This window comes from Vigna radiata, chromosome 1 (genome assembly GCF_000741045.1).
Source record: "Vigna radiata var. radiata cultivar VC1973A chromosome 1, Vradiata_ver6, whole genome shotgun sequence".
NCBI lineage: Eukaryota > Viridiplantae > Streptophyta > Magnoliopsida > Fabales > Fabaceae > Vigna > Vigna radiata.
This window is the reverse complement of record NC_028351.1, coordinates 6,056,897-6,070,871: the sequence shown is the minus strand read 5'-3', so window position 1 is coordinate 6,070,871 and position 13,975 is coordinate 6,056,897. Positions and strand designations below refer to the sequence as shown.

The following is a 13,975-nucleotide window of genomic DNA, read 5'->3' as shown; positions in this document are numbered from 1 at the left end:
CTCATTCTCCCTAGTCATCCAATTTTCTCTTTTTCTTTTTTTGTTACACTACATATAATTCCACTGCTATCAGTTTATACAGAATTCATAGAGTTTTACAATATCAGTTTATATAGAAAGTCTCAGAATTTCCACTGTTAAATTCTGATTATCCAGTCTCAGTTTCTGTTTCCATCTCCCTCTCTATTGATTCTCTTCCATATTTGAGAATAGGTGAAACTGTTGTAGTTGTGTGAGCTGAAGTTTGATGTCTGTGCCATTGGAACAAGGCTATGTAGGGTTATTAGAGGTTTCTGCAATGGAAAGTTCTGACAAGTTTTCTACTAGTGGTGGCTTGAACCTCAAGGCTACTGAGCTGAGGCTTGGTTTACCAGGTTCCGAGTCACCGGAGAGAGATGGGGGTGTGGAAGAAAAAAATGGGCACCCTTTGGGCATGGTCAAGAATTTGGTGTCTGGGGCCAAGAGGGGTTTCTCAGACACCATTGATGGGGGTTCTAGGAAATGGCTTCTCTCTGGGAATGGTGGATCTGAGGTGGGTTTGGGAAAAGATTGTGGCTTGTTCTCAACAAGGGGTATTGGTGCTAGTGCTGCCAAGGCTGAGTCTGCCAACCAACAAATTTCTGTTGTAAAAGATAAAGTTCCTCTGCCTCCAAAACCTTTGAATGAGAAGAAACCTCAGATATCTGCTCCTGCTGCAAAGTAGCACCGTCTTCCTTTAGCATCATCACATAATATATGTATTCTTGTAGTTAATGTTATCTTTGTTCACTTTTTGTGCTGTCTTGTTTATAGCTTTTGTATATTTGGAAAATGTTGGAATCAAGAAGAAAATGGGATAATTCAGAGACAAGAAATGATTTTTTGTTCTTTTGTTTTACTTTGAAAAAATTATTTGGTTGAATTTTGAATGAAAAGAAGGAAAAATAAGTAAAGTCTATCAAGGCGAGGCTTTTGAGTTCTTTAACTCTTGTTGCTAATTATGTTATCATGTTGCTCTCTAGTGTTCTATAACCTGTTAACTCTTTTCTATGTAATTTAGGGGGTATTCCTTCCATGGTAATCATGATCTCGGTTGTTTTGGTTGTTCTGTAAGCTTTCTTCTTCATCTTGGTTATCAATTGTTTGCTGCTGTGTATGACTTTGTACTGAACTCCTTGGATTATTAAGTGTCCTATAACCAATAGTTCAATTTTCATTATGCAACTTTCTTCAGTGTTCTTATCTATTTTGCATTTCCCTTAGCCAGCTTAGTGGTTGGGTTCCTTTTTGTTGTGAAGTTATGATCTTTGATGGTTATCTCAATTTCCCTTTTAATATAGTGTAATTTTTCTGTTTCTTGGATCAGGGAACAGGTTGTGGGATGGCCACCAATCCGATCTTTCAGGAAGAACTCAATGGCCACTCAGCCTCAGAAGAATGATGATGATGCAGAAACCAAGTCAGGGTGCCTTTATGTGAAAGTTAGCATGGATGGTGCTCCATACTTGAGGAAAGTGGATCTCAAAAACTTTAGCACTTACATGGAACTGTCTTCAGCACTGGAAAAGATGTTTAGTTGTTTTACAATCAGTGAGTTTTATTTTTCTTTGCAAGCATATTATTCCATTCAAGGTTGTTCTTACCTTCTTACTGTACAATTATGAATAGCTTTCAAATTCCAATATTCTTTGGTTATAGCAATTGTTCTCTTGATTTGATTTTGATGAGCGAAGTATAAAGAATTTATCATGTTCAGAAGTGGCACCCTTTTAAATCAGAATCCTAAGTCTTCCAATGTCACAGGCTCAGGCTGGTTGGTTCCATGAGCTGGGGGAATATTTACGGGAGTGCTATGAATAGGTCAAATGATTCTTTACCAATAAAACGGTTTTTATGTTTCAGATTCTGATGATGTTTTCACCAATGACAAGTGCAGGTCAATGTGGTTCTCATGGAGTTTCTGGTCGAGATAAGTTGAGCGAAAGTAGACTGATGGATCTGCTTCATGGTTCAGAATATGTTCTCACCTATGAAGACAAGGATGGTGATTGGATGCTAGTTGGTGATGTTCCATGGGAGTGAGTGCATATCATGTCTCTGTTTTGCATTATTCTGATTTGATTTCTATTTGGTGTTTAGACTTAAAAAAGCATTACTCTGCATAGTAAACATCTGTTAAACTGTGTTTTTCTGCAAATACATTTATTTGATCATCTTAATAATATCAGAATCAAAACAAAGGACAACATGAGAAATGATGTTGTTGTTGTTTAGGATGTTCACTGACTCATGCAAGAGGTTGAGGATAATGAAAAGTTCTGAAGCAATTGGACTAGGTGAGACTGATTCATACAACTATGTGCTTTCTTTTATATCTTGTCTTAACATTGAAAACCTCATCAGTCATGATATAACTCAACTGCATAATGATACAAAATGATGTACATATATATATATATTGAATCTTGAAGTGTACTTATCTACTTATGTTTGATTCCTGCAGCACCAAGAGCCATGGAAAAATGCAAAAGTCGCAACTAGCAATATGCTATTGATACAGAAAAGATGGAGTACTAACTATTACCTTTAAATACATCATAGAAGAGTTCAAAGGCAAGTGCAGGGCACAAGCTGGGGATTCTCTTGCTTGAATATGTAAAATCCTACATATAGGATTAAAGTATCTTAGGCCATATGTTTGTTGTAGACATTTCTTAGGCTTGTTGTTTATCCTCACTTCTCTTCAATCACTGCACTGTGAACTTCGTAAGATTGAAGCTGTCTTACTAAGTAAATTTTGTAACTCAAGTATATGAAGTTTAATATTGCTGAGCATTTTGAAATTTAAGTCATGCATGAAAAGCAAAATAACAGAGGTATTGTGATAATCAAACAAAGGTGCTTCGATATAGGAGCATCTTGAATATACATATGGAATAAAGATAAGATGATTTATTCTCATTTCAACTAAAGATAAGATAAAGATAAGATAAGTTTATAAGAGTTCATAATATATAATATATAAGTATACGTAAATCATTTAATATATACCAGTTTTATGAGTAAAGATAAGATGAGTTTATAGTTTATAAATATATGTAAATCATTTAATATATATTAGTTTTATGAGATTGAATTATATTTATATTTTTTAACATATAGGATTATAGATTATAATTATTTATTAATGTCTAATTCTATCTTATTGATTGATTTTATTAGATGGAATTAAGTTTAAAATCTTTCTTTTAATCTTGGATATTTTTCACCAATGTTTAGTTTATCAATATGATTTTGTGATTCTTCTAAAATAATTTTAACTGTCCTCACACCTCATTTAATTCTTATTTTTTTTATATTTTTATTTAAGTGTTTAGAAATAAGTACTAGTTAAAATGTAAAGGATGTGTTAGGAAACTTAATGCAAGTGTTTTTTTTTTTACTGCCTTTGTTATGTCCATTATTCTTTAAACATCCATCTTATTTTCAAAAAATTATAAAGACAAGAAATAAATTATCAACATAATATATTGTTAAAGACCAAAAAATAAGTATATGATTACAAAGATTAAACTAAAATAACAAAGATTAAAACGAAAACAAAAGTGGATCAACTATGTATTACATTAACTATACAAATAAAATTAATTATGCCCTGAACTGTAAAATGAAAAACATATTAGTTTAATGAATCTCTACTGATACTGTACCACAAGTATGTTAGAAAGCCTCTTGATAAATATAAATAAGCAAAATATAAACTTTCGAAAGCCTTACTTAAAAAGTACATATATTTTTTAAAAGGAGACAAAGAAAATTTGACACTAAATATATCATAAATAAATTTATATTAAATATTAATATATTAATTTTATTATAAAATTTTAAGATTATAAATCTTTTAAGTTTCTTTATTTATATATTGTTTATCTTGTATATTTTATTTGATATAAAATTTCAACTAATACTTAAATTCATATATACAAATTGAATAAATGTATGTATAACTGTTGAATGATTAAGGAAATAGTGTTTTTTTTAAAAGCCATTGTTCGATTTTTCGACTTAAAGACGAAAACATCCACAATATAGTAAGTGAAAATTATTTTCCATATATACAAAACTTAATATTAAAGAGGCCAGTAATAGAAAATTAATTTGAGCTTAACTAGAGTAGAGAGAAACTTATCTAAATTTGAAAAGGTATTTTTGGAATGTTATTTGGATTAATAAAAGATGATAAGAAATGAAAGAATTTGAAAGGAGAATGAATAAATAATGTGATATTATTGATAGATTAAAAAAGTTTTAATTGATAGAATTAACATATAACTATTTTATCATTAGATGTGAAAATAATTAAAAATATAGTGTAAATTATATTAAAATGAAATATGAATTATTATTTAAAAATGAAATATAAATAACTATTTTAAATTAAAAACTATAATTAATTAGTGTAATAATTTATATCTGGCCATAAAGGATATGGAAAATGCAACAGTNGTACGTAGGTTAAAAGTACATGGGCAAATTGGTAAATGCACAACATTAATAGACTGTTCCGCGTTTTTTAACGTAAATTTACCAAAACAAATATCACATACACTCTTGTATGGTNTAAAGCTTCCTTAGTCAATTCAAGACAAACATTAACTTTATAAATAAGTAAGATTTAATATGTTTTTGGTATTTTAATTTTTATTAAAAATTAAAATCAATTCATTTTCGAAAATTTGAATTAATTTAATTTTTATTTTTAAAATAATATAAGTTTAATTATTTTAATTAAGTTTTAATAAATTTATTTGACAATTTTAAACGTATTTTTCAATTAATATTAAAATGAAAATGTATCAAATTAGGTAAATAAATTAAATATTATCTTGAAATGGATTTGAGACTTGGAATAAATTTAATAAAATTTAATTAAAAAAAATAAATTGAAAAAAAAATTAAAAAAATTATTTTCAATTTTTATTAAAAAGTTAAGAAATAAAATTATATTTAATTCTAATTTATAATAAATTTTCAATTTTTTTCTTTGACAATACATTTGATATATATACATATATATACACACCCACCCACACACACACACACACACATATATATATATATATATATATATATATATATATATATATATATATTAGTTGAAAATTAGTTACCGTAAACATTTTAATAATAACCTTTAAATTCACTACCATACACCTTAAACATAATTTTCCTTATATAAATGAAAACAAGCTTCTCTTTAGGATTTTTAATTCTAAAAACTTTTCCCACCAGAAATTTTAATTTGAAAAATTATAAAAAAATTTTAATTTGATAATTTTCACTCACACAGTCACACTCACTCACTCACTCTCTTTATATACATTAAATCTAAACTTTACAAAAAATAAAATAAAATTACTATTCCACAAATATGATACAAAAAGATAGATTTTTATTGTGATATATATTTAAATGTTCAAATTTTACAAATCCAAGAACTGAAAATGAAAATGTTCAATCTACTTCAACAAGAACTTCACACCCACCATACTTGATATCAATTCCATTATAAAAAATCATTAAATAATAACTAATTTTAGAAACAAAAAATAATTCTAAATTACTTACCGTAATTTAAACATTAATTTATAAATTAAAATTTTTTGAAATCCAAAACAATTGTTATTATAAATAAAAATTTATAATTAATTCGTAAGTTAAAATCTAAATTTGTTTTTATAATTAGTTACACAGATTTTTGCTATTAAGAAAATAATAACTTTATGACAATTAAGTATGAGACTATTTTATTACTCGTGGAGGATCATCCATATTGAAATAGTAAAAGTAAAATTTTTATTGCAAACCAAAAGATGTCAAATAAAAAAATAAATAAATTTATAAAATTGATTACTTAAATAATAAAATTGATAAAATAATTATTTTAATTAAAAAATTATTTAAAGGATAAAATAAAAAAATGCATACTAAAATTAAAATTCTTTTATATATACCCATAAGTTATATATATATATATATATTGTTTCATTTTTAATGTAGTATCATAGCATAAGATTTTAGTTAAGATTTACATTTATTATACCATCCACTATTAAAGTTTTATGAATTTTCACATTCAATGTCCTTTAAATGATAAACGTGTTGGAGATTCCACTCCACTAAAAATAATATTAAGTTTAACACTGCAAAATAACCTGTTCTTTCTTATTTTTAAGCATAACAAGACACTTTCTATTAATTTTCTTGAGAGACTTGAACAAACTAATATCTATAATATTTAAAATATAAATAAAAAGTAAATAAATCTATTTATATATAATATTTGTATTACATAATTATATTTTATTCTGATAATAATCATAATGAAAAAGGACGTGACGATTGTTGATGATTTTAGTGAGAGGAAACACAGATAAGTGTGTCTGCATGGCTATCAGAAAGAACTTGGAGGATCATGCAGAAGATAAAAGGAGAATTGTTGATATGTTTATATTTTTCGATAAGGAAGATATTATATAATATGATATAACCTATTAATACACATAAAGATAACTTTACAGATGAGTCTTACATCTTATATAATATTTAAATCTGTCATTTTTATCAAACACGTGGACTCACTTATTTTCTCAAATGATTGTTGGCGTCAACAAGTTAATATCTCCACCGTTTAATAAAGTTAACTTTGTATGCACGAATTATATTGCCGATGCCATCGCCTTTGAAGCGTCCCATATTTGATGCGTTTTGTTGGTGTTGGAAGATTGGTGTTGTAAGACTCGAGAAAAATATAGGACTTATGAATAATAGAGTGATGAGATGTGAATAATTTTAATGAAAGTTGAATGGTTATGTGTTGTAGTCTCGATTAGAACATAAAAAAATGTAGGTTATTTAATGGTTTTGTTAATTTAAATGTAACGTAATTTATTGTTCGTTTGTTATAATTATAATATTTGAAATTATCAATGTAATGTGTTGGTTTGTTGGTTGATTTGTGTGTATAAGGTTGAATGAGTGTGAGTTCAAATCCTAGATAGGGAGGTTTATAAGTTTTATTTATAAAGAAAGGAAAACATAAAAAAAAAAGAGTCACGAACTTATTTCTTTGATTGGCTAAGGTATGAGAAGCTTACCTTTATTTTATTATTTTATTGTATGATGAATTTGGAGATAACTTTGATTTCTTTGAAAGCATGACAAAATGTATAATTGTTATTTTATTTGATGAATGTTGATATATTCTTAAAATTTTTATTATACAATTAATTATTTGGATGATTGTTAAATAAAAGTGAATGTTTAAAATCCATGGATATCTGTGCGTATGAAACTGATAAATATCAGTTTATCCTTTTTTTTTTTTTGTTTATGATTTAGTCACACATAGCATTGATTTCCTTCTTTTAATACATGTATAACATTTGAACATTAAAAAAAAAAATAATGACCGCTACAGGAGGTTGGAACCTTAAATTGGAGAGAGAAACCCTAAGTTTCTAACCTTTGATTTGCTTTTCCCTTAAAAAGGAAAAGAATTCTATTACGTCAGGTTTTATTCCTAGCTTATTTTGTTTATTTAAAATTAAAATGAGGAAATGGTTTTAACAAATAGCCTTATGTAAAGAAATGATCTATCTTAATTTATTCAAAATCCTAGTTGTACATAACCTTCATCCAGCTTGGCTTTTTAATTTTTTTTTGTAAAATCTTTCTCCCAACCTTCAGTTTCCTTTCTCGCATGCAGTAGGTATTTTTCCCCAATTTGTTTTCTTCTTTCTTCATCATGCGAAACCCCGAAGCCTGAAGTTTCTGTTCCTTTTCTTCATTGTGATTGACTCAACGTTGGCGGCGAGCGCGGCGGGGAATGATGAGGTCGCAAGAGGGGCGTTTTTAAAGGGGTTAAAACTCTAGTTTCTTTCTTCTCTCTTTCTCGCTCGGACACTCAAGCTGGAGGGATCATCGTTGGTGCGGCTATGTCGGCGAGAGCGCGACGACTGCACGGTAGAGGCACGTTGAGGGCACGGCGTTTCCTTCGTGGCAGTGTGTGTTGGTGGCGACCTTCACGGTCCAAGAACAGAGGCTTTATTCTTCTTATCCCCTCTTTCGATTTTTACGAGTTAGGGATTTGGATATTCACCAAAATTTTGGATTGCTATTTCGCGTTTGGGTTGGTTTTGTTCTTCTGCAGGTCTGGTGTTTCTTGATTGGGTTTAGGATTCTGATTGAGATGGTTAGGGTTTTGAATTGGGAAAATTCTTTTAGGGTAATCGTTGTTCGTGTTCTCCTTCTTCGTTCTCCGGTGTATCTGATACCTGCGGTGAAGAGGAATTGAGGCTGAGCGAGAACGAGCAAGAACTGTTGGGCTGTGGCCAAGTTGCTCTCGGTTTGGGCCTAAGTGAGTTTGTAGACTCAAAGTTAAACCTGGGATTAGTCCTTTTGATTTCGTAATTGAGCCTGTAGACTCCCAGAATTCACTCTGTTTAGTTTTGAATTTTTAATGGTAGAAAAGAAAAATTAAAAATTCAATAATATTAATAATGATCAGAATTTTAACTGGACTGTTTATACTTACAGGTTTAGTGGTTGGATTTAATTTGGAATGTGTAAAAGTCGTAATTATTAATATTAATTAATAATTATTCATATTAATTAATGATGTTAAATTAAAAAGGGAGAGATGAAAATATTAAATTTGGGAGTTATTATTGTTCGTTTAGTAATTAATTAGAAATCTCGTTAATTAATATTATATATTTTGGAATTNGGAAATTAAATTATTCCAAGAAGAGAAGTAATAAGACTTGATTAATNAAGGTAATAAATAATTTATTAGTTTGAATTGACATGGAATGATATTTATATATTTATTTAATTGAAATTTATTTATTTATTTGGAATGATACTTATTTATTTGCTGGAGTNATGTTTATTTATTTATTATTTATTTAATTGTAATTTGTTGTTGGAGTGAAACCATAAAGGATTTAGTTTGAGTATATTAGAATTTTTAACGAGACAGTAGATAATGATGAATGACCAGTATTAGGTGGAGAGTGAGAACGTCTGTTGTACTTAGATATATTCGTTGGAACGAGCAAGTTTTAAATGTACCTGAGGATGTAGTTGATGAGCACAAGAGTGAAAGATAAGTCCACTTTTTGTACCTAGTAAAGCCTGAGACTATCGATAGATCGAGATAGCAACTTCCTTTGGCCTTGTGTGCGAAAAGGGAGCGCTTGGGTATTGAGCCCTCCTTGTGTGGGGGTGATGGTGTTTGCCTTGTCCTTGAGTGGCAGGAAACATGTTCCTTAGCCAGGTAGGCAGGACTACTCGGGCAGACCTGTAGGAGGGGCTACAGGGGACTTGTGGGGAGGCCACAAGTTTGAGGTAGGGTACTTAAGTGTGATTGATTCTTTTCACTATGAAGTTATGGTATTGTGGAGGCTCATGGCGTGATTCATGATGAATGATTCTTGATGAGGTTAGTTGTGATGGAGGTACGTGTAATTTTGATTCAGGATGACGATGTGATGGGAATTGATGACGTGGAGGGTATAGTCACATTATAGTTAACAAGGATGTTGATTATGTTCATGATATAGAAACAATTATGTGAGTATGAGTAACATTGTATATGAATGGCATTATTATTAAGTTGTGCTTACTTATCTTGTACATACTTTATTGTTATTGGATTGTGTTATGGTAGCTTACCCATATTTGTTTATGTGGTGGTTGTGTGTGTCTTGCGATGATCGTATGACCTTGGTTATACGGGAACAGGGATACTCCAGATGCATGATAGCGACGTGAGTGTGGGGGACAACCTTGATTTATTTACAGCTTTGAGTCATGAATTTCAGAAATAATGTAATTGGATTAATTTTTATTTCTTGGTTATTTTATTATTTTTGGAATTTTGTAAATGAATTATATTTTCTTGGTGAAGTTAGAACTTTAATTGAATTCCGCAAGATTTGAATGTCAAAATTTTTAATTGGTACTATTTTTCGTACTAAGAGGATTTTGAAATATTTTACTTTAATTAAATTGGGGCGTTACAGGTGTCGTTGTCTTCACTCTCAGATAGAAGCAATCTACGCTGTTGCGATTGCATATTCCTGCAATGAGGGCATGCAGAAGGCTTCCACATCCCTGTTCGACAAACTTCTTCAATCATGTAAAGCAATGCAAAAGAAGTTATCTGCACGCACGATCATTAATATATTTCTTACCATATAAAAACCATTCACTTCTCTTTAAACATGCTAAAATCATTACAATCTTTTCAATCCCATTCAATAAACACTTTTAATATAACCCTTTTACAAAAACATATTAACAGTATAAAAACAAATGCTGTAAGAAAATCAAACAACTAATTATCCTAAAACTTTGGAAAGATTAACGTTGCTATACATAAATCCAACCTTACCTGCACGTGCAACTCGACCACCTCAGTGGATTTTCCGGATAATTCTGATGAAGGTGAAGACGAAGAATTTGGTGCTGCAGTTTTTTGGTGTGGGCACATATGGAAAGACTATAAATAGATAGATTATAGATTCTTACCACTGTAATATCAACATCAAAGGGAAGCGTTAATCTTCCGCAGAATAATTTATATGGCATCTAATTCTTTCTCCAATATATTATCACTCTTCTATCTTTTGGAACATAGTTCTCATCTTGGCATTGCATTTTTTACTTTGTTCAATTCCTTCCATTGAGTGAACGACATCCATCCGTAATGCACAGTGACTTCATTCTCAATCAATCGATACCAACATTTCATTCATTAGCTAAAACATTAAAGTTCTTTCCAATCGTGTTATGTACTGTGTTGGCTTAGCCCTTCATTCTCATATGTAGTTCAACTCTTCATTCTTCTGGTTTTTTAGGTTTTTTATCCCAAAATTTACAGCAACCACTTTTGCTCACTCCCTCAGCACTTCAGCTTTTCCTACTAATTCAGATGTTTGATGTATTCCCTTTCCAAAGACTATGTATATCTACAAAGCAACAATATTTAGGGATGCAAAATTTTGCATGCACCATTTAATTTCATTAAAATGCTTATAGGTAGTTATCTTATTTTGAAAAATAAATAATCTGCCTCATATATTAACTTATCACAGTTTTTTTTAATTATTCTTATTATTATTATTTTAATGTCATGTTTTAGGCGTCAGATTACATAATATTTAACGTAAAAATTGACTGGTGAAATTTTCGTAAATAAGTCGATCATGTAGACATTGGTTATTGGGGTGACCCGATGTCTATACTAAAGACCACGTCTGTTTGTCCAATTAGACACCAAATTGGAAGCGTCAGAATGTGAAATGTCATTTTTTTTTGCTATTTAGACGTCTGATGCCGCCACCCTGATGTCTAAGGAGTCATTTAGACGTCGGAGTGGCCAATAACTGACATCTAGATGTCGGGCCCCCCAATGACTGACGTCTAATGACCTGCACAGGTAGGTGAAAAGGTTGTTTTGGACATCGTCTCTTCCTACATCAGACATTTATAGACAATGCGAAAATTAATTTTTAAATCGAATAAACATCATATTAGTGATTGCCCCGATGTCTATTCTCATTTAGAAGGTCACTAGGGGGACCAACATCTAAATTCCTGTTATATCAAAAGTTGCGAACGTGCGGGGAGTTACGCGCACCGTTCATCGTTTTCCTCCTCGTGTTTTTTCTCTGCGGCTTTGCATTTCCAGGTGCGTTTTCTCTCTTTTGGACCGTTTAAACTTACTTTTATTCCGATTAAATTACTCTTTGATGAAATATGTTCCATTTAGACCGATTAAAATACGTTTTGATGCAATTTCTGGCGTGTTCTTGGATTACGTTTTTGACCCTTTTGGCCTGCGGTTTTGGACGTGCACTCCTCAATTTCCCTCCATTGCATTTTTAATTTGCTAAGAAGTTTAACTTCCTTGTTGAAAACTTTTTGCATGTTATTGGCTTTTGTGTATGCATGTTATTGGCTTTTGAGTATGTATGTTATTGGGTTTTGCGTATGCATGTTTTTGACTTTTAGGGTATGAATGTGTTATTGGCTTTTGAATATGCATGTAATAAAGTTTTGTTGTGTTATTATAATTGGTATGTTAGATTATAAGTATCAAATCATTAAGTGAAACTCAGTTCCTGTTTGAAATTTAGCACAAACGATTAATCTTTTATCCGTTTGTATTAAATTTTGAATTGTCCGATTGGACAGTTTGGGAAAATTATTTTTCATAATTTGCTATAACATGTACGTTGGAGTTTATGGATAAGATTGATAAAATTTCAGTTCAGATTATTTGTGTTGTTCTCTGGATGCATATTTGATTGTGATCATCCATGACTAGTCTCATTTCGTATATTTCGAAGATAAAAAAAGATAAAGGCTAAATGATGCACCACACTTGTTAGTATGAGGTGGTTATGCAAAACTAGAGAAGAAGATGAGAAAGAGTCGAGCAGAGGTCTTGGGACTCGAGTCCCCCGACCTAGCACTTGCACCTGCTAGGTACGAGTTATGGAAGGCTACTCAGACTAAATATGATGGAACATGACATCTTTCTCAACTACCTTGATCTCACAAAGAATTGTAAGTTCAAATCAAAACATTGTTTGATTGTGTATTTATCATTGCATGTATTTTATGGGGAACTAAGTCATTAACACCTTTATGATGTTCCTCGTGGCATTGGAGGCCGACTTTTGACGGTGGCGACAACTTCATTGGGGTTTGGCGAAGATGAGGGAGTCGGTGTGCGGTGGCAAAGGGGGAGAGAGAAGCGGGAAGAGGCAGAGAGGGAGAGGGAATTGAGAGCGGAGGAAAGCAAAGGCGCGATCATGAAAACAGGGAAAATTGAGAATGCCACGTAATAATAAACTGTACAGCTAATTCAGGTTTCGCTAGGTAGGCAACTCTGTCGTTAATCTTTTTAACGCCATAAGCAAAAAAGGACTAATGTACACTGTTTTTTGCGAAAAATAGGATGTTAGTAAACTTTTGAAAAAAGGAAGGACAACTTTGAATAAATTCTACAAATTGAGGAACCAAAATGGGTATTAAATTTTTATTCTAATAATAATCTTAATGAAAAAGGACAAGATGATTGTGAACATATATTACATTGATGATTTTAGTGAGAGGAAACACATATAAGTGTATCTGCATGGCTATAAGAAACAACTTGGAGGATCATACAGAAGATAATGGAGAGTTGTTGATGACTTTATATTTTTCATGAGGAAGATATTATATAGGTTAAAATACCTTTTTGGTCCCTAAGTTGGGGTGAAAATTTTCATTTTGTCCCCGCTTTCAAAAATGATTGCCTTTAGTCCCCATGTTTTCAATTTTGAATGCAATTGATCCCTTCCGTTAAGTCTATGTTAACGACGTTAAGTGTTAAGTGACTATGCATGTTACGTGGCAGCAAATGTTGTGGTGGTAGCATATGTGTTTTAAATTTGGGCAAATTACATATATTCATTTTTTTAAATTATATATATAAAATTATGGGGTTTAGATGTGAAAAGTTAACCAAACACATTTCAAGAATATCATCAGGAAGAAAGATATGCATTCTATTGTTTGTCAAAAATTCATTAAGCTCTGAATTCTTTCGGTTGTGTCTCCTCCAAAACCTGTCCTTCACCCCATATGAAAAGCAATCCACAGCAGTTTCTTCAGGGCCACAAATCGGCTTATATCCCTTTCTCTCGTCACTGGCACTAGATCTCCTTCTACTGTTTGAATCACCAAAATCATCACTGGTGTCAGCACCTACCTTGCAGCCCCCACCTCGTCCATAAAGATTTAAGCATCTTAAAGAAACTCCATTCACATCACCATCTTCTTCCCCGACATTCCTGTTATTCTTCTTCTTCAACCTCTGACTGAAACTCCTAACAAGTCACTTTGACACACTCAAATTCTGTAAATCTTGACAATA

The 13,975-nt window shown here is 31.1% G+C and overlaps 1 protein-coding gene and 1 long non-coding RNA gene across 3 annotated transcripts; both read left to right on the top strand.

Moving 5' to 3' along the window:
• The first annotated feature begins 247 nt into the window (after positions 1–247).
• LOC106772866 (auxin-responsive protein IAA27) lies at positions 248–2,804 on the top strand. Of its 2 annotated transcripts, XM_014659484.2 has the most exons (5): positions 248–699; positions 1,346–1,569; positions 1,916–2,057; positions 2,254–2,315; positions 2,483–2,804. In XM_014659484.2, exons 1-5 carry the CDS (start codon positions 248–250, stop codon positions 2,518–2,520), a joined length of 918 nt encoding a protein of 305 aa, XP_014514970.1. In that variant the 3' UTR covers positions 2,521–2,804. The 2 variants fall into 2 exon arrangements, with proteins under 2 accessions (XP_014514970.1, XP_022638576.1); XM_022782855.1 differs by lacking the exon at positions 2,483–2,804 and having other exon boundaries at positions 2,208–2,315.
• A 4,659-nt stretch (positions 2,805–7,463) lies between these two features.
• Positions 7,464–8,570, top strand: LOC111241984. The gene is made up of 2 exons (XR_002668407.1): positions 7,464–8,191; positions 8,266–8,570. It is a non-coding gene; the product is annotated as an uncharacterized LOC111241984 (long non-coding RNA).
• Positions 8,571–13,975: the final 5,405 nt, after the last annotated feature.